The following is a 27,682-nucleotide window of genomic DNA, read 5'->3' on the forward strand; positions in this document are numbered from 1 at the left end:
AAAAGAAAACCACATTTTAAAAAGAATACTTACCAATTTATGATTAAACTATATGCTGAGGTGTAACAAAAATTTTCCAAAAATATTTGATGAAAGTAATACTAAAATAAGGTATTGAAAACCTATAATTTTTGACAATAAAAATGTCATTAAAACGTAAATATTCTAGTGAGAAGAAAGCCAATTTTTAAAAGAAAACTTACCACTTCTCTATTAAATTATACGCTGAGGAGAAATATAAAAATTTGCCCGAAACTTGTTAAAAGAAAATAATAATAATAATTAGCAAATAATAATATACATAAAGAATTTTAATTTTTAAAAGAAAACCACATTGAAAAAGAACTCTTACCTATTTATCATTAAACTATACGTTGAGGTGTAACAAACAATTTTCCAAATTCATTTGGAGTTACTCTGAAATTGAATATTTATTTTTTACATTGAATAATAAAAATTAAATTAGATAAAACAATTTCAATATACTTTCCATTTCAGCATTTTTTTTCCTAAATATTGAACATTCTTAATAACTTTTTTCTAAGCTACCGATCATCACTTCGTCATCGTACATCTCATCGCTAAAATATTAATAACTTTAATTTCAAAGTTTTAATAAACAAACACCAATATATGTCTAAAAAACCAAAATATTCCATACCTTTATATTCCCTTGTTACATACTTGCTAAAAAGATGCAACAGCCCACGCCAACGCCAACTATACAACTGAAGCATGCCAAACAAAACCAAGCAAAACCAAAACATTCCTACAACAACAAAAACACATGTGCCTTCATTGAAAACAACACCTCATCCAGACAAATAAACCATTCGCGAACAATAAACACACACACAAACCACTGAAAGAACAAAAACAACCCCACGCTCAGATATACACAACATCCCCATCACTCGCTACCATTTCTCATTATTGGATTGCATGCTCTCACTCTCAAAAAAATTTCAAGTAACATCATCTTTACATTAAACACATTCCACTTTGACGAGAAAGATCTCTGTACTATGCATTAGTTCATCGCATCTGTCTAAAAACAATACTCTTAAATGCATATCACAGTATAAGAACGATTAAACGTTTAACTTAAAATTAGCAAAAACTTCATGAAATGATATCTACCCATTTTTGACGAAAATGTCTATAAATTTAATTACATGTGAACTAAAAATATTATAGGGAAATTTTTTACCAACAATTATTAACTATAGGAATTGTCAGTAAGAAATTGCTATCCACTTTCAAGTTCATTTTTCGTAAAAAAATATTTTCTCACACAAAAAAATCTTATGGTAAATTGCACTTATTATTTAGAAAATACTTTACATTTCACAAGTAGTTTTATAGCATGACAAACGAATTTTTAACTACCAGTTAAGAAATTTTTTAAGGAAATTTCCATCGTATTTTGTAGACCATGAACTAAACGATTGCTACTTAGAATTTGTAAAATTTCCTTTCGAGTAGTTAATTTTCGTTGAAGATACGAAAAATGAACTAAAATTCTGGAAAATTCTTGTAATAAATTATTGTAAAAATCTTCTTAAATTTACGAGACACTTTTTTTTTCTGTGTTGTTTTAATTATTATACCCTCCATCATAGGATGGGGGTATATTAACTTTGTCATTCCGTTTGTAACACATCGAAATATTGCTCTAAGACCCCATAAAGTATGTATATTCTGGGTCGTGGTGAAATTCTGAGTCGATCTAAGCATGTCCGTCCGTCCGTCCGTCCGTCCGTCCGTCCGTCCGTCCGTCTGTTGAAATCACGCTAACTTCCGAACGAAACAAGCTATCGACTTGAAACTTGGCACAAGTAGTTGTTATCGATGTAGGTCGGATGGTATTGAAAATGGGCCATATCGGTCCACTTTTATGTATAGCCCCCATATAAAGGGACCCTCAGATTTGGCTTGTGGAGCCTCTAACAGAAGCATATTTCATCCGATCGGGCTGAAATTTGGTATATGGTGTTGGTATATGGTCTCTAACAACCATGCAAAAATTGGTCCACATCGGTCCATAAATATATATAGCCCCCATATAAACCGATCCCCAGATTTGGCTTGTGGAGCCTCTAAGAGAAGCATATTTCATCCGATCCGGCTGAAATTTGGTACATGGTGTTGGTAGATGGTCTCTAAAAATCACGCAAAAATTGGTCCACATCGGTCCATAATTATATATAGCCCCCATTTAAACCGATCCCCAGATTTGGCTTGTGGAGCCTCTAAGAGAAGCATATTTCATCCGATCCAGCTGAAATTTGGTACATGGTGTTGGTAGATGGTATCTAACAATCGTGCGAAAATTGGTCCACATCGGTCCATAATTATATATAGCCCCCATATAAACCGATCCCCATATTTGGCTTGCGGAGCCTCAAAGAGAAGCAAATTTCATCCGATCCGGCTGAAATTTGGTACATGGTGTTGGTAGATGGTCTCTAACAATCATGCAAAAATTGGTCCACATCGGTCCATAATTATATATAGCCCCCATATAAACCGATCCCCAGATTTGGCTTGCGGAGCCTCAAAGAGAAGCAAATTGCATCCGATGCGGCTGAAATTTGGTACATGATGTTGGTATATGGTCTCTAAGAACCATGCAAAAATTGGTCCACATCGGTCCAAAATTATATATGGACCCCATATAAACCGATCTCCAGATTTGGCTTGTGAAGCCTCAAAGAGAAGCAAATTGCATCCGATCCGGCTGAAATTTGGTACATGGTATTGGTATATGGTCTCTAACAACTGTGCAAAAATTGTTCCACATCGGTTCATAATTATATATAGCCCCCATATAAGCCGATCCCCAGATTTGGCTTGCGAAGTCTCCAAGAGAAGCAAATTTCATCCAATCCGGTTGTATGGTGTTAGTGTATGATCTTTAACAACCGTGCCAGAATTGGTCCATATCGGTCCATAATTATATATAGCCCCCATATAAAACGTTCTCCAGATTTGACCTCCGGAGCCTCTTGGAGGAGCAAAATTCATCCGATCCGGTTCAAATTATGAACGTGGTGTTAGTATATGGTCGCTAACAACCATACAACAATTGGTCCAATCACACAAAAATTGGTCCATATCGGTTCATAATCATGGTTGCCACTAGAGCCAAAAATAATCTACCAAAATTTTATTATATAGAAAATTTTGTCAAAATTTTATTTCTATAGAAAATTTTGTCAAAATTTTATTTCTAGAGAAAATTTTGTTAAAATTTTATTCGGTTCATAATAAAATTTTCATCGTTGTCAAAATTTTATTTCTATAGAAAATTTTGTTCAAATTTTATTCGCTTCATAATCATGGTTGCCACTCGAACCAAAAATAATCTACCAAGATTTTATTTCTATAGAATATTTTGTCAAAAGTCTATTTCTATAGAAAATTTTGTTAAAATTTTATTTCTGTAGAAAATTTTTGTCAAAATTTTCTTTCTATAGAAAATTTTGTCAAAATTTTTATTTCTATAGAAAATTTTATTTCTATAGAAAATTTTGTTAAAATTTTATTTCTGTAGAAAATTTTGTCAAAATTTTATTTCTGTAGAAAATTTTGTCAAAATTTTATGTCTACTTTGTCAAACTGAATTATATACGTATTGGATCGATCTTTTTATACCCTCCATCATAGGATGGGGGTATATTAACTTTGTCATTTCGTTTGTAACCTGGCCTGGCCGAACTTACGGCCGTATATACTTGTTTGATTTAATATATACCACGTATGGACTTACATACAATTTAGAAGATGGTGTTAGGAGGTTTTAAGATACCTTGCCATCGGCAAGCGTTACCGCAACTTAAGTAATTCGATTGTGGATGGCAGTGTTTAGAAGAAGTTTCTACGCAATCCATGATGGAGGGTACATAAGCTTCGGCCTGGCCGAACTTACGGCCGTATATACTTCTTTTTGATTTAAAAAATTTATAAATTGATATACATATTGTGTGTAAGTGTACGATATCAGTACAGGATTTTTCTCTCAAATTTTGGAACGGTATTAAAAACAACTCTAGAACAATTTAGGGGTTTTTTTCCTTAAAATTTGGGGGTAAGGTTCACAAATCACCTGGTAATGCGTGATGGAATTACGAATAACTTTATTTTTTAATGCAATAGCTCAAAAAGCTTTTGAATGTTTGTAAACAATAAAATAAACTGTCAGCGGTTAGATGAGCGGTTTAGAAATGATAGCAAACTGAAGTCGATTGTAATACATATCAGCCACTTTGTATGTATAATTAAATTGTAATAAGTAACTCTCCACTTAGTGGGATTTGGGGCATATAAAGCGTTTTTGGTTTCACTGTAGCAAACATAGGAACAATTCCTTTTTCAAGGAAGTTTGAAGAGAGAGAGAGAGTCATTTCAAATTCTATAAAAATATAAAACATCACCGTGGATATTGAATCATTATGAAATATCATTTGAGATAATTATTCGAGAAGCAGCATAATGAAGATTAATTTAATAATTCTGTTTGCTATATGTACTCTAAGTCTACCAGAGACAGCCAAACAATTGTCTTATGGTGGGTGGGGGTGGAGAGGCTAATACCTAATGATGGATATTAAAAATAATTTGGCCGTAATTGAATATTCCAAAATCAATATGAACCCTGCATTAGACTACGGAGCAACCACAACAATTGTATTCCTCGATTGGCATAGAAAACAACAGAGCACCAATTGATTGCTGGAAGAACCATAGACAAGCCCACAATTCGAGTATCTATAGGTAAACCATCGTGGAGTGAAGGGAATGGAATGTAGACAAAGAACGACATCTCCGTCACATTTGCGGTCACAATTAAAGTTAACGATAATTGTCGAAGAAAACCATCATTATCATTATTTTTAAATGCATTAAATTGCTTCTGACACGGAAGGTGGAATCTTTGTCGGATGAAAACAACCAACAGGAGCCGTATTGACAGTCAGTGCCTGTCAGACCACCTTAAGAACGTGTGCCTGTCATTATACCATCCCCCGTTTTCAAACTTTCATCTGTTGTATATCCAATGAAAGTGCTACCGCAATTCTTTGCTCCAAAATATTGTTTCCATTAAGGTTGAAAAGTGAATGGGAATGAAAGGTTGCCATAAAGATTGTGACGCGTCGTTATGTCTCTTGAAGGTGAGCATTCATTTATCTATTTTTTCTAGGGGTTTTCTTTCCCTTCCCTATCCACTCGCCCGCCAACTCGTTACTTGATATAGGATGGTGGGAGCTGGATGTAATTAGTTGTGTCGATGATGATAGCACAGAGATGATAAATAGCATAGTCGCAACGGTTCTACTAAATCAGCTTAGAAAATGTACCTTTCTAATTTAGAAGGACCTTTTTTGAAATTAATGTTTTTTCAAGCTCGATGTCTTTTCTTAATATTTTATTTATTTTTCTCGATATTTCGCGATTACCATATTGAATCGCTTCCTCAGGGAGCTATAATAGATTAATAGAAATTATATTTCATGTATATCACAGTATTAATCATTTTTATAATCAAAATAAGTCTAAGTACTAATTTACTACTAATTTTAATGAATTATTTATAATAGTATTATAAATATTATCCAATAATATTGGTTTATAATACTATTATAAATTATTAACTAAAACAAGTATATACGGCCGTAAGTTCGGCCAGGCCGAAGCTTATGTACCCTACACCATGGATTGCGTAGAAACTTCTACTGAAGACTGTCATTCACAATCGAATTACATGGGTTGCGGTAACACTTGCCGATGGCAAGGTATCTTAAAACTTCCTCACACCGTAATATATACCACATAGTGCATACGTGGTATATATTAAACTAAAAAAGACCGATTAAATACGTATATAATTAAGTTTAAAGTTTCTATAGAAGTAAAATTTGGAAAAAAAATTTCTATAGAAATAAAATTTTAACAAAATTTTCTATAGAAATAAAATTTTAACAAAATTTTCTATAGCAATAAAATTTTGACAAAATTTTCTATAGAAATAAAATTTTTGAAAATTTTTTATAGAAATAAAATTTTGACAAAATTTTCTATAGAAATAAAATTTTGACAAAATTTTCTATAGAAATAAAATTTTGACAAAATTTTCTATAGAAATAAAATTTTGACAAAATTTTCTATAGAAATAAAATTTTGACAAGTTTTTCTACAGAAATAACATTTTTACAAAATTTTCTATAAAAACAAAATTTTGGTAGATTATTTTTGGCTCGAGTGGCAACCATGAATTTGAACCGATATGGACCAATTTTTGTGTGATTGGGGATCGGCTATATATAACTATAGACCGATATAGACCAATTTTGGCATTGTTATCAGCGGCCTTATACTAACACCACGTTGCAAATTTCAACCGGATCGGATGAATTTTGCTACTCCAAGAGTCTCCGGAGATCAAATCTGGGAATCGATTTATATGGGGGCTATATATGATTATGGACCGATATCTACCAATTCTTGCATGGTTGTTAGCGACCTTATACTAACACCAAGTACCAAATTTCAACCGGATCGGATGAATTTTGCTCCTCTAAAAGGCTCCGGAGGTCAAATCTGGGGATCGGTTTATATGGGGTTTATATTTAATTATGGACCGATATGGACCAATTTTTGCATGGTTGTTAGAGACCATATACTTACACCATGTGCTAAATTTCAGCCGGATCGGATGAAATATGCTACTCTTATAGGCTCCGCAAGCTAAATCTGGGGGTCTGTTCATATGGGAGCTATACGTAAAAGTGGACCGATATGGCCCATTTGCAATGCCATCCGACCTACATCAATAACAACTACTTGTGCCAAGTTTGAAGTCGATAGCTTGTTTCGTTCGGAAGTTAGAGTGATTTCAACAGACGGACGGACATGCTTAGATCGACTCAGAATTTCACCACGACCCAGAATATATACTTTATGGGGTCTTAGAGCAATATTGACAAACTTGGACTTATTTAAATTGTAAAATAATTAATATTGTGATATTTATGAAATGTAATTTCTATAAATCTATTGTAGCTCCCTGAGGAAGCTACAAATGTATCAAAATGGTCGATTAATTTGCCCAAACAATGGAATGTCTCTTCTTATACAATGTATTTTGATAGTCTGTGTTGCATCAAAGGAGAGCCATTTTCATATTGAAATATTTTGTGTTTATACTAATGATTTGGGTATTGATTCCGAGTCAAAGGCGCGGAGAGTTGTGAAAAGATACATTTAATTCACAATTCTCTTTTAAATTTATGATTTGCGTACTTGATTCTAGAAAACATATTTGTTTTTATTCATATTTTCAGCTTTTTCTTCATGTACTATCAAGGTCCTTTACAAACGTGTTAACGACAACTTAATTTTCAAGATTCAACGTAGTAATTTCGCTATGTTTCAAGTAAAACACGCCTTTGAAAAAAGTATTGAAAAAATCTCTTATTTGTGAACGATTTTTTACTTTGTTGTCAAGATCCAAAAAGTAAACAAATGTAAAGACGTTTTCATTTATTTTGAAGATTTTTTTCAGAATTAATAAATAAAAATATATTTTAGTCAAGTTTTAAGTCGAATCACTTAACTATAAGGACAAAACGACTTTATTGACATGTTTATCGTTTTTTTTGACAAGGAAAAAAATGAATGTCCAAGAAATGCGTCTTCTATGCTATGCGAAATTTACATTCGTTTTATAAGGTCACTCAAGAGTAATTGTGAAATATTTGAATAATTATTGCAACGACGTTTTTATGAAATATGAAAATGACATCCTTTGTGATGACATCTATTATTAAATTCAATTTCAATGATTTTGAGTAATACGATGGTTGTCTTTTATATTTCGGGATTGACCAACCCTAGTGTGACAATTTGCCAACTGACAACTATCGTAAGCTTGACTTGTTTGATGTTTTCAAGTTGAAATATTAGCAATAGAGAAGTAATGTTCCAACAAATGTTGGCATTAATATATACTCAGACAGTCAACGTGCAATAAAATACTTGGATTCTGTGTTCCTTAAGGTTGAGTTACATTTCATGCGTTAATCCGTGCGTTGATGGAAGGGTTTATATTTTTCAGTTTGAAGCACTCTAACAAAACTATTGCTTTCAAAGAGAAAATCAACTCTTCAATCAACGGACGCATTAGCGCATGGTATGTAACTAAACCTCTAAGTTCGAAACGGCCATCGACTGCCGCAAATCTCTCAACGAAATGGGTGAGCAGTACAATATTCACCTAATATGGGTGCCTGGCCAAAGGAACATACCGGAGAAGCAGATGAGTTAGCAAGGCTGGGAACTACCTTACATATTCCACGAGAATCTGTTGGTATGCCTCTGGCTACCTGTAAGCTTGCAACGACACCAAGAAAATATAGCCCCATTTAAAACTAAACCGCACTCTAGATATGCTAGAGCTCTCAAGACGACAGACATCACTCCTGATAGCTGCTACTGTATGAGCTGTCATGATGCGGAGGAAAGTATTTTCGATAATTAATATTTGTTTTTGTTTTCCAATTCCGAAATAAAAGATGAAAAGTCCATATACTCCAGGTATTCAGACATGCCCTTAGTATAGGCATGTGGATAAATACGCATATACTTCACTCAACAGTGAAATGCAAAAGCTTATCTCGAATGTAAATGGAAATATGCTTGGCCTACATTTTTTTTTAATATTTGCCCATACTAACCATTGGCATCGCTTACTTCAAATTCTCGCGTAATTTAAATTTACCAAAAAGAAAATTATAATTAGAATCCTCACCCTTAACACAATTTCTGCCACAGGAAACTCATTCCGCATCCGTATGGTGTCATCCCTCATCCAATCCAAATGATAAATAAGAATAGCAACAGCATATTTCTTATCGCTACAGTATTTGTTTAACTTCGACTTAAGCTACCGTCAAATCAAATTTCGAAAACTTAGGGATTTTCCACTGGCGATAAAAAGAAAGAACGCGACAAAAAAAATAATCACAACTTCACTAATTTTCCATCATAAATTAAGAAAAAGATCTGAGAAAAGCCCAATGAAAATGTTAAGGAAAAATATTCCCTTCCAGCAGATTATCGCACAGTGCGTCGATGACATTTAATTTCAATTTTATTAGTTAAAATTGGTGGAGGGTACATAAGACCGAAGCTTATGTACCCTCCACCAAGTTGGTGCAATGGTTAGCATGCCCGCCTTGCATACACAAGGTCGTAGGATTGGTTCCTGCTTCCACCGAACACTAAAAAGTTTTTCAGCGGTGGATTATCCCACCTCAGTAATGCTGGTGACATTTCTGAGTATTTCAAAGCTTCTCTAAGTGGTTTCACTGCAATGTGGAACGCCGCTCGGACTCCGCTATAAAAAGGAGGTCCCTTGTCATTGAGCTTAACATGGAATCGGGCAGCACTCAGTGATAAGAGAGAAGTTCACCACTGTGGTATCACAATGGACTGAATAGTCTAAGTGAGCCTGATATATCGGGCTGCTACCTAACCTACCCTCCACCATGGATTGCATAGAAACTTAGAAATAACGGTTTGTATGGGGTCTATGTATAATTATGGACCGATATGATATGGACCAATTTTTGCATGGTTGCTAGAACCATATACTAACACCACGTACCAAATTTCTACAGGATCGGATAAAATTTGCTTCTCTAAGAGGCTCCGCAAGGGTCGGTTTATATTGGGGCTATGCGTAAAAGTGGTCCACTATGGCCCATTTGCAATATCATCCGACCTACATCAATAACAACTACTTATAGTTTATAGCTTGTTTAGTTCGGAAGTTAGCGTGATTTCAACAGACGGACGGACGGACTTGCTTAGATCGAGTCAGAATTTCACCAGGATCCAGAATATCCTATGGTGGAGAGTATAACAAGTAAGTAAGTCTGAAGTCGTGCGGGTCCGACTATATTATACTCTTTTTGTTTGTTTTTTTTTTCACCACTATGTAGACCATAATTTTTGATACTATCTCAACTCCTTCATTTGTTGGGTGATATATATAGGCGAGATAAGTATTTTGGAGCTATATCTGACTCTGATTTTATCTCAACCAAATGTGGCTTACTTGACGATACCATAAATTGTACTCTTTGTGCAAAACGAGAAGCAAATCAAGGTGAAACTCTGGCCTCTGAGGCCAATTATATACTTATCGGGCTCACGATTCATTGACTCACCATTGAGTTATATGGTACAATGGACTGAATAGACTAAGTGAGTCTGAAACTAAATCGGGCTGCCACTTTAACCTAAACTTATATGGTACGTTTGAGATTTACTTTTGATAATGAGAGCTAATAAGAGAATCTTCATCGAGGAGAATTATTTGGTAGTCGTCTATGGATGCAGGGACCATCCTGGAATTGTATGCTTAATTTACCTGGGAGTCCTGATTGAAAATGTGAGCAGTATTAATTTCAAGAACGTTATCTCTTTTATACCCTCCACCATAGAATGGGGGGGAGGGGGATATTAACTTTGTCATTCCGTTTGTAACACATCGAAATATTGCTCTAAGACCCTATAAAGTACATATGTTATATTCTGGATCGTGCTGAAATTCTGAGTCGATCTAAGCATGTCCGTCCGTCCGTGTTCATCCGATCCGGCTGAAATTTGGTACATGGTGTTGGTATATGGTCTCTAACATCCGTGTCAGAATTGGTCCATATCGGTCCATAATTATACATAGCCCCCATATATGTTAAACCATTCTCCAGATTTGACCTCCGGAGCCTCTTGGAGGAGCAAAATTCATCCGATCCGGTTAAAATTTGGAACGTGGTGTTAGTATATGGGCGCTAACAACCATACCAAAATTGGTCCATATCGGTCTATAGTTATATATAGCCGATCCCCAATCATACAAAAATTGGTCCATATCGGTTCATAATCATGGTTGCCACTCGAGCCAAAAATAATCTACCAAAATTTTATTTCTATAGAAAATGTTGTCAAAATTTTATTTCTATAGAAAATTTTGTTAATTTAATATATACCACGTAAGGACTTACTTGCAATTTAGAAGACGGTGTTAGGAGGTTTTAAGATACCTTGCCATCGGCAAGCGTTCCCGCAACCCAAGTAATTTGATTGTGGATGGCAGTGTTTAGAAGAAGTTTCTACGCAATCCATGGTGAAGGGTACATAAGCTTCGGCCTGGCCGAACTTACGGCCGTATATACTTGTTATGTATTTATATATTTTACTTCAAATATGTTAATCATACAATAAAATACAATTTACAAACAGTTTTCAATAACATATTTTTTGAGAAAAAAGAAAGTTTTAATTTAAATAATCAAAATAAATTTAAATAAATTAAGAATTCTATTATATATATATTAAACATTCATCTATTTTTTTGTAAATAATTCTACAAATTCACTTTGAACTCGTCATACACTAAATTTATTGGCCGAATCTTAAATACCCACTACCATGAATCAAATATCATAGTTTCCTTTGAAAATTTCAGGGGGGTTTGATGACAGATATTCTCCCAAGTACACTTCCCGAATATACATTTAAAGATTTTACCTATGAAGACTATATCAGATTCTGGATTTGTAAGAACCATTTTTGTTTGAGTTTTAGAAAATTCATTAACATCTCTTGTAAGTAAGGAAATGATGAAATAACGCCTTGATTTGAAATCTAAAATCTGCAGATTTTTACCCAAATTATTTAAATGATTACGAGAAGTAAAATCCGTAAATTTTACATTCAGTTTCAGGCAATTTTCATGATCAGTGCGCCTTTGATTCTAGTTATGCGCCTCAAGAAGTGAAATCGGCCTATATGGAGGCCTTACCGATAAAAACTAAATCCTATACCCTATACTAAAACATGGACCGATACTCACCGTTTTCGGCACACCTCTTTATGGTCCTAAAATACTTCCAGATTTAAAATTTCAAGCAAATTGGATAAAAACTACGGTTTCTACAATCCCAAAACAATAAAATCATTTCTTGCACACCTATTTATAGTCCTAAAAACCTATTCAATTTCAGGCAAATTGAACAACAACTGCGCTTTCTACAAGCCCAAAAAGGAAAGTCGGGAGATCGGTCTAAATGGGGGCAAACATGGACCGGTACTCACCATTTTTGGCACACCTCTTTGTGGTCGTAAAATACCTCTAGATTTCCAATGTCAGACAAATTGGATAAAACCTACGCATTCTATAAGTCCAAGAAGTAAATTCGGGAGATCGGTCTATATGGAGACTATACCAAAACATGAACCGATACTCACCATTTTTGGCACACCTCTTTATGGTTCTTAAATAATTCTATATTTCTAATTTCAGGGAAATTGGATAAAAACTACGGTTTCTATAAGCCCAAGAAATAAAATCGGGAGATCGATCTATATGGGGGCTATACCAAAACTTGGACCGATACTCCCCATTTTTGGCACACCACTTTTTGGTCATAAAGTACCTTTAGATTTCTAATTTCTGGCAAATTGGATAAAAACTACGGATTCTAGAAGAGCAAGAAATAAAATCGGGAGATTGGTTTCTATGGGAGCTATACCAAAACATGGGCCGATACTCACTTTTTTGGCACACCTCTTTGTGGTCCTAAAATACCTCCAGATTTCCAATTTCAGGCAAATTGGATAGAAACTACGGTTTCTATAAGCCCAGGACCTCAAAGCAATCGTGCTGAAATTTGCAAAATTTCAGCGATTGCTTCATTATTGAAGACTGTAGCGTGATTACAACAGACAGACAGCCAAACGGACATGGCTATATCGTCTTAGAATTTCTCCCTGAACAAGAATATATATACTTTATATAGTCGGAAATCGATATTTCGATGTGTTACAAACGGAATGACAAACTTATTAAACCCCCGTCACCATTCTATGGTGGTGGGTATAAAAATTATTATTGTTGTTTTGATTTCAGCTTAAAACCATGCGTTGATTAAACTACAAGAGTAGCTCGAATCGGATAAAAGTTGCTCTGATAGGAGGTTCAAGAAGTCATATCTGGGTCGGGTTTATATTTGGGAACTTTCATGATTATTAGAACACATATACTTACATCATCTACCAAATTTCAACCATATCGGATTGTATGATCTGATCTATATCAATAAGAATGAATTGTGCCAATTTTCAAGCCAAAAACTTTTTTCATTCGGAAGTTAGGAATTCAAGACCAATATTTCGATATGTTACAAACGGAATGACAAAGTTGGCATAGCTCCATACTAAATTTGTTAGAATTGTCTTAAATTATGCTAGATTATTTGTGGCTCCAGTAGCAAACCCTGATCCTGACTCTAAACACTGTGCCTTAAAAGATGAATAAAAGAATTTTTTAAATATCGGGGGAATAATGCAAACACTACTACACGGATACCAGCCCCAAATACTCAAGCCCACACTTACATGGGTATTAAACTAAACATATCCTTGCCATTCATTTACGATTTAATAGAGCCGACAGGAACCAATGGCTGAATGCTTGGTTGGTTGGATGGCCTTTGTGACTGAAGCATTGGCTGAATTGCGAGCAATTCATCATCGAGCCAAAAACGAAGACAAGTGCCACCGTGTGGATCTATAGGATGCTGGTCTAGTTTCTATGACCATCACATCTACATATTTATCTATTTAGCATTTTAACCATCGCCCGTGCCAATGGCTGCCTCGACATTAACTCCCCCTGGCGTCACACAACTTTTTCACGACATTTGCTGTTGCATTGCTCCAACTCCCAAGTCTCAACTCAGACAATGTCACTCAATACTGGCGGTATGGGTCGTGCTGTATAAGGATGGTAAAAGGGACGTCCATGTAATCATGGTCAGATTGAATATTAATGAGTTCACTTAAGTGAAAAAAGATTATTGAAGTAAACGAAAAATAAGAAAGAAATGAAAAAAAATCAAGGGAAATTGAGGAAAAAAATATTCTAACACAAAAAAGAGGACCTTATGAAATAATACTCCCCAATCCTAGATACGTAACAAATTTATGTGTGTGTGTGTGTTCGAATGTGTGTGTTCTTGCTCCCCATCCTGAAGTGAGCCCTGTAAAGCAAAAAAAAAAAATAATAAGTAAACATCGGTTGTAAGGAAAAGAAATGAAGATGAAAACAAAACAATCCACAAGAAGTAATGAAGAAAATAATAACGTCCTACGTGACGTTACATTTTTTATGTATCATGACTTTAATCTCACCCTCAGCTTAATATTGATGAAATTCCATGGAAAAAATGTGGGAATTTCCATTCAACCCTCACCCTTCGGATGGTTGGAGGGGTCAAGCCAAGGTAAATCTCAGCGTAGAAACAATTAGAATATTTATTTTCTTTCAAGACATTTTCATTTCATTCTTTTCTTTTTTTTACTTCTCGAAGAGGGGAAAGACCTAAGGTTTATGCTTTGAATAGCAAGGATTAAAATTAAAATGCAAAGATTTTTTCACGGTGAATTAAATACCTACAGCAAGGGAAACTTTGCCTTTTTTGGTCAAATGCGTTTATTAAAATCTATTAACGATTTTTCACAGGTTTCATTCAATTTTATACAGAGACTAGAATAAAAAAAATAGATGTCGAAGATTATAGGTTATCTCCTAATATCGGCCTAGAGATTCCAATTAGAATTAAAAAGTTGTCCTTTAAATTTTTTTTTCAAAATTTGGGAAAATTACACTTTTGAGTCTCTAATTTTTTCTAATTTGGAAAAGCTTATTTTTCAATTTATTTTCCACAGGGTATTGTCATTCCGTTGGTAACATACCAAACTATTGGTCTTAGACCCCTTAAAATCGATCTAGGAAATTTGAAAATCTAACGACAACTTAGTTTTTTAAATTCAGAATCGACTTCACCCGCACAGAAAAAATATGTTTGGACATGGTTGCCGCATACATTTAATGCTTATCTAGAGTATGTAATTGTCGCGAAAGCCATGTATTTTGTTTTTATAAAAAACGAGCGGAGACAAATATACGTTGGCAAAAAGCATTTAAATGGTTCTCAAATGCCGCAAACATGTTATATTATTTAAATGATAGAATTTGAGACCATTACATGGTCGGGAAAATCATGTACCTGACCATTCAATTTTTTTACTTTTTTGCAGAGAAAAAAGTATTTTTATAGGTTATAGCCATGTCTAGAACCATTACATGGCCACAAAGACCATGTATATTATATTTTTTCGTGACCATTTAATTTTTGCAGAGAAAATAATTTTATAAAAACATTGAGTAGGTACACACGATTTTCATTTTGCGCGTCAGTCGCGTGTTGATTGTTGCTTGTAATGGACGGAAATACGGAATTAATGTGTTTTGTGTTAATTTATTTATTCAGAAGAGGCACGTGGATTTATGTGAACACAAAAAAGGAAAGTGTAATTGAAAAAAATTTACCTGGTTTTTGTTCTGCATTTTGCTTATGGTATAATTTATTTTTATTTGCAGTTACATGTTGCCTGCATTTTTAAATTTGATGGGCACGAAGTAAATATGGAACGATTACTTATTGTTGAAATTGAACCAAAATAGAGTGTGTAAAAATATGCGATGTTTGCTTGCACGACATTATAAATACAAATAAACAATGAATTAGTTTATAAATAATTAAAACAAAAAAAAAAACTGGCGTCATTTTTTCGACGACGAAAAAAGTTTTTTCATAAATATCAAAACATTTTAGGTCGTGACCATGTTCTTTTAACTAGAAGAAAAACATTTTTGACGAATGCCATAACATTTTAGATCGTGACCATCGTCTTTTGATTCAAACAAAATTATTTTTATCAATATAATAACATTTTAGATGAGGACAGTTTTATTTTTCTTAGAACCATGTTCACTGCGCCAACATGGTTGCAGGTGAAAATGTTACATGGTCGCGCAAAAATAGCTCCTATCATCTTATTTTGCTCTTCGAATATTATTGTGACAATCATGTTTCTTCTCTGCGTGCAAGTAGAAATTAAGTTTTGAAAAATATTTTGAACAATATTTTCCGCTGTCATCAAATTTTGCGCATAGTAAACTTTTAAGTCTGCAAAATTTCATCGAAATCGGTTCAGATTTAGATATAGCTCCCATATATATGTATCGCCCGATTTTCCCCAATTTGGCCATAAAAACTTTATTTATTAAGCGATCTTACTCAAACTTGGCTTACTCTAATCTTTTATGGTACTGACAATATGTGCTAAAAATAATCGAAATCGGTTCAGATTTACATATAGCTCCCATATATATGTATCGCCCGATTTTGCCAAATTTGGCCGTAAAACCCTTATTTATCAACCGATAGTACTCAAGGTTGGCTAAATGTAATCTTCTATACCTCTAACTGTATGTGCGCAATTTCATCGAAATCGGTTCAAATTTAGATATAGCTCCCATATATATGTATCGATTGTGAAAAATTTGCCCCTAATAACCTTATTTTTGACCATAGTGGCATCATTTATTAACTAATCGTACTCAAATTTTGCACAAGGTAACCTTCTGTGGTATCAATCATACCTGCAAAATATTATACAAATTGGTTCAGATTTAGATATAGGTCCCATATATATGCATCGTTCGATTTTATCATATTTGGCCATAATACTCTTATTTATTAACCTATGTTATTCATATTTAAAATTTTGATGTACTAGCTGATCGTATTTAGACTTACATGTAGCTCTTACATAATAATATTGCCCGATTTTTACAAATTTGGATTTATTACCCACAACTAATTGACCGATTTCCTCTTTTTATACCCTAAACCACATAGTGGTCAGGGTATAATAAGTTCGATCTGTCAAAAAATGTGCCTACACACAAAAAAAATTTTCTGATTCAATCACGAAATTAATTGATCCAATTAATTTTTAATTGAAATGTCTTCAATCACAGAAATGATAGTATCAATTAAAAAATTAATTGAAGGTCAATTAAAAAGTTAATTGATTCAATTAAAAAAGTAATTAATAATAATATTTTTGTGATTGATTTTTGTTTCAATTAAAAAATTTGTTGAATCAATTAATTTTTTAATTGAATATTTTTTAAAACTCAATTAAAATTTTAATTGGAAAAATTTTCGTGAAATTTTTTTGTGTGTACCAGAAATATTGATTTTAGACCCCATAAAATATATACCGGTAGACTCAGAATCACCTCCTGAGTCGATCTAGCGCTTGGTGTCCGTCCGTCTGTACATGTATTTGTTGTTCACAGGATTCCGATCGCAATTATTAACCGATTTTGATGAAATTGGGTACAGCAAGTTTTTTGGGCATATATCGGCCGATTTTCCCAAATTTGGCCATAAAAACCTAAGCGACTTAGTCAAACTTGGCTTACTCTAATCTTTTATGGTACTGACAATATGTGCTAAAAATAATCGAAATCGGTTCAGATTTAGATATAGCTACCATATATATGTATCGCCCGATTTTGCCAAATTTGGCCGTAAAACTCTTATTTATCAACCAATTGGAATTCCAATTCCATACGTTTTATAATTTCCATTGCTGTGTACACTCAAAAAAAAGTGAACTCACTATTTCACTAAAGCCAAATTAACTTTATTTTAGTTCATGAACTTATTATATTTGGTGAAAATTTCATTTACTCTAATAATTTTTTGCGTACGTTAGTTAAATGAACTAAAAGACGGGAAAAAATTATACACAAGTTAAGGACAGAGATTTACTAAATTCGTATTTGTCATAAAATAGTTCATTATTTCCTCAAATTTGTAAATTTTACTACAAAAGCGTCCATTGTGAACTTCGTATATCACTAAAGACATTCTTGCAATTTTGAACTCCAATTTTTTCCTTCAAACTACAAAATTTTCTTTAAAAAGTGAAAAAAATTATTTATGCCTAATAAATTTTCTTGAATTTGTTGAAAAATATTTACTTATTTTTGTGATATCGGCGCGATGCCAGCGCTTGTAATACTGTTTAGTTAAAAATTTCTAAAAATATTCAAAATTTTCTAAAATGAATCAAAAGTTTTCTTCCTGGTGGGTTCACTGTTTTTTCAGTGTAGATGAAGTATTTCGTTCTCTCAACTATAAGAGTATGCTACACACACTCCATTCCTATTTTGTTTGTTGTTGGCACGGTTGCCAGATTTTTTCGAGAGAGATCCCCAAAATTTCGAAATTATATCCCCAAAAAATCCCCAACTGAAATATGTGTCCCCATGAAATATCCCCAAAGGAAAATTCATATAATTATATAATAATAATCTACCAAAAATTGAAGAAAATCCAAACAACAATTATTTTGTCAAAATTTTATTTATAGGAAATTTTGTCAAAATTTTATTTCTTTAGAAAATTTTCTTAAAATTTTATTTCTATAGAAAATTTTGACAAAATTTCATTTCATTGTTGTTGTTTTTTTTTTCTATAGAAAAATTTAATTTTATAGTAAATGTTGTCAAAATTCTATTTCTATAGAAAATTTTCTCATATATATATTCTCGCAAATATTACCAATATTTTATTTCTATAAAAAATATTAAAAAATGTATTTCTATTGTAAATGTTTTGAAAATTTTATTTCTATAGAAAACTGTATCAAAATTTTATTTTTATATAATATTTTGTAAAAATTTTATTTCTATAGAAAATTTTGTCACTATTTTATTCCTATAGAAAATGTAGTCAACATTTTATTTCTATAGGAGCAAATGTTGTCAAAATTACATTTCTATAAAAAATTTTGTCAAAATTTTATACGTTTAAAAAATGTTGTCAAAATTTTACTTCCATAGAAAATGGTGTCAAAATTTTATTTCTATAGCTAATATTGTCAAATTTTTATTTCTATAGAAAATTAAAAAAAAATTACAGCAAATGTTATCAAAATTTTGTTTCTATAGAAAATTTTGGCAAAATTTTATTTCTATAGAAAGTTTGTGAATTACCTCCTAGTTGGAGAGGAATATTTTGAAAAATCTACCAAAGCCCATAAACGTTATTGTACTTCGCTATTCTACTTTCTATAACAAATTTAATACTGTGATTGAAAGTGGAAATATCCCTAGAAAAATCCCCAAATCACGACTTTATCCCCAGATCCCCAAAGTGCAAAAATATCCCCAACCACGAGAAAAAATCCCCAGTTTGGGGAAAAATTCCCTAATCTGACAACACTGTTTGTTGGCACATACAATAAAAAGCACAGACCCGCTCACTGCCTGCATTCACTGACTTCTGCCCAAAGACAATAAACTTGAGGAAGATAGGAAATTGGCTTGCGTCATACCAAATGTTGCATTTACCATGTTAGTTCCATACATGTTCGTAATTTTTTTATTTGTTTTTCTTTTTTTATATTTTAAATGAAAAACTTAATTTTCTTAATGAAACAATGTTAAATTTTAGGCAACAACAAAAAAAATACATTTTCCCGTTTAAGGAAATTTATTTCGTGCACTTAATTTCTTTTTATTTGCATTTTAATGCTATGTCAATACTTGTCGTATACGCGTTTGGTTCGAGTATGAAACTAACACGGTAAATGGTTTGATCTCCTCAGTAGCCAATTTCCTATCTTCCTAGAGTTTATTGTCTTTGCTTCTGCCAATCAACTGATTGACGATTGTGTTTATTTTTCGGTTGATAGTTACTTCGTGTCGCATACGAAGTTTCATCTGTGCTAGAGCAAAGTATTCTACTCGTATCTTCACTAAAAATGTTATGTTTTACTCATATCGTCACGATTACCAAAGACAATAAACTCTAGGAAGATAGGAAATTGGCTACTGAGGAGATCAAACCATTTACCGTGTTAGTTTCATACTCGAACCAAACGCGTATACGACAAGTATTGACATAGCATTAAAATGCAAATAAAAAGAAATTAAGTGCACGAAATAAATTTCCTTAAACGGGAAAATGTATTTTTTTTGTTGTTGCCTAAAATTTAACATTGTTTCATTAAGAAAATTAAGTTTTTCATTTAAAATATAAAAAAAGAAAAACAAATAAAAAAATTACGAACATGTATGGAACTAACATGGTAAATGCAACATTTGGTATGACGCAAGCCAATTTCCTATCTTCCTCAAGTTTATTGTCTTTGACGATTACAACAGAACCAAAATATTGAAAAGAACTGTACAACGATTCCTTTAGAATGTGATGGCCCTGCAATGATTGACACTGTAATCGCTTTACAGTGTTTCTGTTCTAGTCATTAATTGAAGTATTCGTGGAGTGTATTGCATTCACTAGAACATCGATTACTTCGAATAGACTTGTGCAGGCCTTTGATATGTACTAGAAAATGTTCCAAATAACACCGGTATAGAAAAGTGCAAAATTGAGTACATGTGAGTTTTTTTGTTATGTTTATTTATCTCTCTGAATTCTTTAATATTTGTTTTGAGTTTTTTGTTGTTTAACGAAAAATAATTATGTGCTCATTTCTGCACGCCACTGTATGCCCAGTTTTCCCAGATATCGTCAGCGTACAATCCCACACGTATATTTAATTCGTCCACCACTATTCCTCCATCGAAACAATCGCACATGTCATTGATGTAGAGAGTAAATAGTAGCGGCGATAATAAGCATCCTTGCCTAACCCCCGTATATAGGGATGCCAGATTTTGAAGAGGCAAAAAGATCACACATTCAGTTTATAACAAGTATATACGGCCGTAAGTTCGGCCAGGCCGAAGCTTACACGCACAGAAAAAACATGTTTGGACATGGTTGCCGCATCCATTTAATGCTTATTTAGAATATGTAATTGTCCCGAAAACCATGTATTTTGTCTTTGTAAAAATAATTTTCGAGCGGAGAAAAATATATGTTGGCAATAAGCTTTTAAATGGTTCTCAAATGCCGCAAACATGTTCTATTATTTAAATGATAGAATTTGAGACCATTATATGGTCAGGAAAATCATGTACCTGACCATTCAATTGTTTTTACTTTTTTGCAGAGAAAAAAGTATTTTTATAGTTTACGTATAGACATGTCTACAACTATTACATGGCCATAAAGACCATGTACATTGTTTTCGTGACCATTTATTTTTTTAATTTTTTTGCAGCGACAAGAATTTTATAAAAACATTGAGCAGGTACACACGATTTTCATTTTGCGCGTCAGTCGTGTGTTGATTGTTTCTTGGAATGGACGGAGAATATGGAATTATTGTGTTTTGTGTTAATTTATTTATTCAGAAATGGCACGTGGTTTTATGTGAATACAAAAAAGGAAAGCGTAATTGAAAAAAATGTACCTGGTTTTTGTTCTGCATTTTGATATATGGTATAATTTATTTTTATTTGCAGTTACATGATGTCTGCGTTTGTACATTTGATGGGCACGAACTAAATATGGAATGATTACTTATTGTTGAAATTGAACCAAACTAGAGTGTGTAAAAATATGTGATGTTTGTGTGCACGACATTATAAATACAAATAAACAATGAATTAGTTTATAAATATATAAAAACAAATAAACAAAGTTGATTTTGTGTTTTCTTTTCTCAAGTGGCGTCCTTTTTTCGACGACGAAAAAAGTTTTTTCATAAAAATCAAAACATTTTAGGTTGTGACCATGTTCTTTTAACTAGAAGAAAATCATTTTTGACGAATAACATAACATTTTAGATCGTGACCATTGTCTTTTAATGGAAACAAAATTCTTTTTATCAATATAATAACATTTTAGATGAGGACAATAGTATTTTTCTTAGAACCATGTTCACTGAGCCAACATGGTTGCAGGTTAAAATGTTACATGGTCGCCGCAAAAATAGCTGCTATCATATTATTTTGCTCTTCGAATATGATTGTGACAATCATGTTTCTTCTCTGCGTGTATGTACCCTCCATCATGGATTGCGTAGAAACTTCTTCTAAACACTGCCATCCACAATCGAATTACTTAAGTTGCGGTAACGCTTGCCGATGGCAAGGTATCTTAAAACCTCCTAACACCATCTTCTAAATTGTATGTAAGTCCATACGTGGTATATATTAAATCAAAAAAGATCGATCCAATACGTATATAATTCAGTTTGACAAAGTAGACATAACATTTTGACAAAATTTTCTACAGAAATAAAATTTTGGTAGATTATTTTTGGCTCTAGTGGCAACCATGATTATGAACCGATATGGACCAATTTTTGTGTGATTGGACCAATTTTGGTATAGTTGTTAGCGTCCATATACTAACACCACGTTCCTAATTTGAACCGGATCGGATGAATTTTGCTCCTCCAAGAGGCTCCGGAGGTCAAATCTGGAGAACGTTTTATATGGGGGCTATATATAATTATGGACCGATATGGACCAATTCTGGCACGGTTGTTAAAGATCATATACTAACACCATGTTCCAAATTACAACCGGCTTGGATGAAATTTGCTTCTCTTGGAGACTTCGCAAGCCAAATCTGGGGATCGGTTTATATGGGGGCTATATATAATTATGAAGCGATGTGGACCAATTTTTGCATGGTTGTTAGAGACCATATACCAACACCATGTACCAAATTTCAGCCGGATCGGATGAAATTTGCTTCTCTTTGAGGCTCCGCAAGCCAAATCTGGGGATCGGTTTATATGGGGGTTATATATAATTATGGACCGATGTGGACCAATTTTTGCATGATTGTTAGAGACCATATACCAACACCATGTACCAAATTTCAGCAGGATCGGATGAAATTTGCTTCTCTTTTAGGCTCCGCAAGCCAAATCTGGGGATCGGTTTATATGGGGGCTGTATATAATTATGGACCGATGTGGACCAATTTTTACATGGTTGTTAGAGACCATATACCAACACCATGTACCAAATTTCAGCCGGATCGGATGAAATTTGCTCCTCTTTTAGGCTCCGCAAGCCAAATCTGGGGATCGGTTTATATGGGGGCTATATATAATTATGGACCGATGTGAACCAATTTTTGCATGGTTGTTAGAGACCATATACCAGCACCATGTACCAAATTTCAGCCGGATCGGATGAAATATGCTTCTGTTAGAGGCTCCATAAGCCAAATCTGAGGGCCCCTTTATATGGGGGCTATACGTAAAAGTGGACCGATATGGCCCATTTTCAATACCATCCGACCTACATCGATAACAACTACTTATGCCAAGTTTCAAGTCGATAGCTTGTTTCGTTCGGAAGTTAGCGTGATTTCAACAGACGGACGGACGGACGGACGGACATGCTTAGATCGACTCAGAATTTCACCACGACCCAGAATATATATACAAATATATATATATATATATATATATATATATATATATATATATATATATATATATTATATATACAAAGTGAAGAAGCAACATTGGTGTGCTCTTCTTAGACTCTGATATATAAAGTAAAACACTATTTAATTAGAAAATAACGGCGTAGGAAAATCTCGTAGTGTGACATGTACGTATGTTCAGTTTACTTTTACCATTTATTGAATCGCGTTGGAGTAATATTTGTTGTGATTCATACAAAGAGCACAAAAAGAGTACTTAACTAAAAATAGAGCACTTTTACGTGCTCTTTTGGCCTTTCTTGTTTTAAGAGCACACTTTGAAATGTTCGGACATTTCTTCTCCTGTCCACAACACTGATTTGGCCTTCTCATATAAAGATCTGATTAGATTCAATTTCTTTGTAGACACTCCCAAGGTATGTAATTTGTACATAAGTAGATTTCGTGATATCATATCAATGACCGCCGAAAAATCCACGAAAAATGCGTATACTTTTTTCATTTCATTCAATTTGATATTGACACTTGCTGGGAGGTTATATATATTATCCACAGTAGACTATCCTGCTCTGAAACCAGCTTGACATTCATTAAGAATCTGTTTTTCATTCACCCACTTGGTCAACCTAGAGTTAATTATTCGCATTTGAACTTTTGCCATCGAGTTCATGAACGATATGCTATATAAACTAGTATTATGTAATGCCGAACATATTTTCGAAACCTTGCGAACATTTTCGGAATATATGTAAAATTACATTATTTCCGTTTGCAAAAGTTGTATTTTTAAAAAAGTTGCTGACTAAAGGTTATGTTTCTGTTCAACAAAGTTTCTTTACATTGATTCGTGGACGCCTAAAACTATGCTCTATAAATAAAATTGCTTGACTGTGTGCGTTGCTTGTGCGTTGAAGGCTCTAGCGATAATTATCTGTTGACGACAATAACAGCTATGTAGCCCATTGGCTTATGAACTTTTTAGTCCGCTGTTCGATTCTCCATCCGGGCGAAAGGTTACAAAATTTGAAAAATGTAATAATTTCTTCAACATTGTTTTCATTGCAGAAAAAGATGCTAAGAACTAAATAAACCTCGTGGAAGTGAGAAAGATGTGTGATGCAATTAGCTAGAAAAATAAAAAAAAATATTGAGTTAGGGCGTTTTCGTTTCGCATAAAATAGGTTTCCTTAGTGTTACATTACTTTTTCCCTCATTGTTTTTTCACCCAAATGGTAGTGTCTTTCCAAAGTTATTGTTAATTTATAATATTGAGAAGGTTGCAGGATCCAAAATCTAGGAAAATGCCCCTCATATTTAGCAATCAATTTCGAGAATGTTGCACATTTTTTCCCAATCGAAGTCGACATTAATCTTTATGAAATTACATAATGTAAAAAATAAACGTTTGTTACAAAATGTATATACTTTTCTTCCAAACAAACTTTCTTAAAGGTAAAAGCAAATGGTGAACAATGGTTGTTTGTCTGAAACTTCGTTTAACAGGAAAGAATTATTTTTTTTGCGCATTGAATCCTCAATTTGCATTCGATTTGCTTAATATTTGAAGCCACAAACAGATGTGGCAAATGTGGTTATGGTAGCGGTCCATATTATGATATAGGCCCGTCTATCCCTATCTCCCGTGTTTATGGGCATTGAAACAGCAATATCCCTGTATATTTAGAAATGCTTAAAGAATATATGGGTGACATCAATGTGTTTTATTCCAAGTCATTTAAAAAAGCGCTGAACTTCGATGTTTTTAAGGTCCTTTTAGGTTCTTTATCTTCGTGTCCAGGATACAAAATAGCAAGCTTCACCATTTAGCCTCGAACCATTTTAATCAATCTTAAGTGCTCAATTTAATTTCTGATATCTTCAATATTCGAGGTTTTTGAATTATTTCCAACACAAAACTTTTACATCGAAAACCCTCTAATAAAATGTTGACATGTCCTGCTTCGATAAAAAGGACAAAAGTGCAGTAAATATTCGTTTGTATCCAATTACTGGAAACCCTTTTCAACTGGTCTATTAACAAAGAGTCTTAATGCATGAAAACGAAATGCTTCAATAATCTCATGTGTGAGTATGAGTGTGTGTGTGTGTTAAATTGACAACATTCAGCAGGTCTATTATTGCTCTCCATTCAAATGCAGCAAATAAATCTTCAGAAGAGAAAGAAAAAGTTTCTCCTCAAGACGTTTTATGAGATGGGTACAAAAGCAAATACCCATATGTTTTGACTTAAAGGATTTTCTTTAAAAGAATATGGGTCTATAAAATTACAAAAATACACATACCCACACACACACATCGATACATAATAGGGAAACTCTTTCCGTTAGTAGATGGTCATGTCCTTAAGATGAAAAATTAAGAGCATGAATATTTCAATGGATTTTGCAAAAAAAAAAAAAACAACAGAATGAGATATAGAGGGTTGGGGTGAAAAATGGGTAACATAAAATGAAAACTAAGCGTAAGGGATTTACCACACGTTGCGAAAATCCCTCTTTTGTGAATACGTTGGCATGTGTCAATGCCAAGGTTTACAATGGTTTGATTAAGCCATGGTCGAAAAGAGTTGGAAGATACACTTTCTTCTTTGGACAGGTTTTTGTCCCAGCAATGTTTGTCTATACATGGGGTAAAATTTGTGTTTGTGCTTTGCCTTAAATCATTATATGGTCAGCGTGAAAAGGTGGCTGCTACAAATATTGGGTAGACGAAAAAGTCTATTTAAATTTTACCAATAGATAGAGTTGCGAACGACTGTCTATAGTAACACCAATCACATTGGTACACTGTTACAGGACGGTCCTTGGGGCGCTTGACCTATCGAAGGCATTCGATACGGACAGCTATCACGAATGCAAATCGTGCCAAAGTGAACTACCAGAATTATTCTGATAATTGGTTGATAGTTTTGCTGCAAGTAAAGGATGCTGATGTGGAATATGGACGTGCGTCTATCCAAATAAATTTGACAAACATTATTTTCCTCTGTTGTAGTTTAGTCAATGCATGGTTTTAAGCTGAAATCAAAAACAACAATAATGATTGAAGAATAAACCAACAGCAACAAAACAAAACTAAAAATTTTATTTCTATAGAAAATTGTCTTTACATTTTACTTCTGTAGAAAAATTTCTCAAAATTTAATTTCTATAGAAAATTTTGTCAAAGTCTAATTTCTATATAAAATTTTATCTAAATTTTATTTCTATAGAAAATTTTGTCAAAATTTTATTTCTATAGACAATATTCTAATAATTTTTTCAATAGAAAGTTTTCTCAAAATTTTATTTATACAAATATTGGGTAGACGAAAAAGTATATTTAAATTTTAGCAATAGATAGCGATGGGGACGACTGTCTATACCGCCACCAATCACATTGATACACTGTTACAGGTCGCTCCTAGTGGAGCTTGACATATCGAAGGCATTCGAAATGGACAGCCATCACGGATGCCACCCGTGCCAAAAAAAATTGACCAGAATTTCAAGAAAATTTTTCCAAAAGAAAAACGACAAATTTTTTTTGCAAAAAACGACAATTTTTCAAACAAACAAGTATACACGGCCGTAAGTTCGGCCAGACCGAAGCTTATGTACCCTCCACCATGGATTGCGTAGCAACTTCTACTGAAGCCGATGGCAAGGTATCTCAAAACTTCCTAACACCGTAATATATACCACATAGTCCATACGTGGTACATATAAAACTAAAAAAGGCAGATTAAATACGTATATAATTAAGTTTAAAGTTTCTATAGAAATAAAATTTAAAAAAAATAAAATTTTGATAACATTTTCTATATAAGTAAAATTTTGACAAAATTTACTATAGAAATAAAATTTGGAAAAAATTTTGTATAGAAATAAAATTTTGACAAAATTTTCTATAGAAATAACATTTTGTCAATGTTTTCTATAAAAATAACATTTTGGTAGATTATTTTTGGCTCGAGTGGCAACCATGATTATGAACCGATTGTATGATTGGGGATCGGCTATATATAACTATAGACCGATATGGACCAATTTTGGCATTGTTATTAGCGGCCTTATACTAACAACATGTTCCAAATTTCAACCGGATCGGATGAATTTTGCTCCTCCAAGAGGCTCCGGAGGACAAATCTGGGGACCGATTTATATGGGGGCTATATATAATTATGGACCGATATGGACCAATTCTTGCATGGTTGTTAGAGACCATATACTAACACCACGTACCAAATTTCAACCGGATCGGATGAATTTTGCTCCTCTAAGAGGCTCCGGAGGTCAAATCTGGGGATCGGCTTACATGGGAGCTATATATAATTATTGGTCGATGTGGACCAATTTTTGCAT

At 33.4% G+C, this 27,682-nt stretch overlaps 1 protein-coding gene across 1 annotated transcript in view; it reads left to right on the top strand.

The window, feature by feature from the left end:
• The first annotated feature begins 4,996 nt into the window (after positions 1-4,996).
• The window catches only part of LOC142233842 (ryncolin-1-like), a 168,938-nt gene continuing 146,252 nt past the window's right edge, over positions 4,997-27,682 (top strand). The window contains exon 1 of the mRNA XM_075304905.1: positions 4,997-5,174. Within this exon, the coding sequence (XP_075161020.1) occupies positions 5,121-5,174 (54 nt within the window). The 5' untranslated portion in view covers positions 4,997-5,120. The remainder of the gene's footprint in view (positions 5,175-27,682) is intronic.

This window comes from Haematobia irritans, chromosome 4, assembly GCF_050003625.1.
Source record: "Haematobia irritans isolate KBUSLIRL chromosome 4, ASM5000362v1, whole genome shotgun sequence".
Classification (NCBI taxonomy): Eukaryota; Metazoa; Arthropoda; class Insecta; order Diptera; family Muscidae; genus Haematobia; species Haematobia irritans.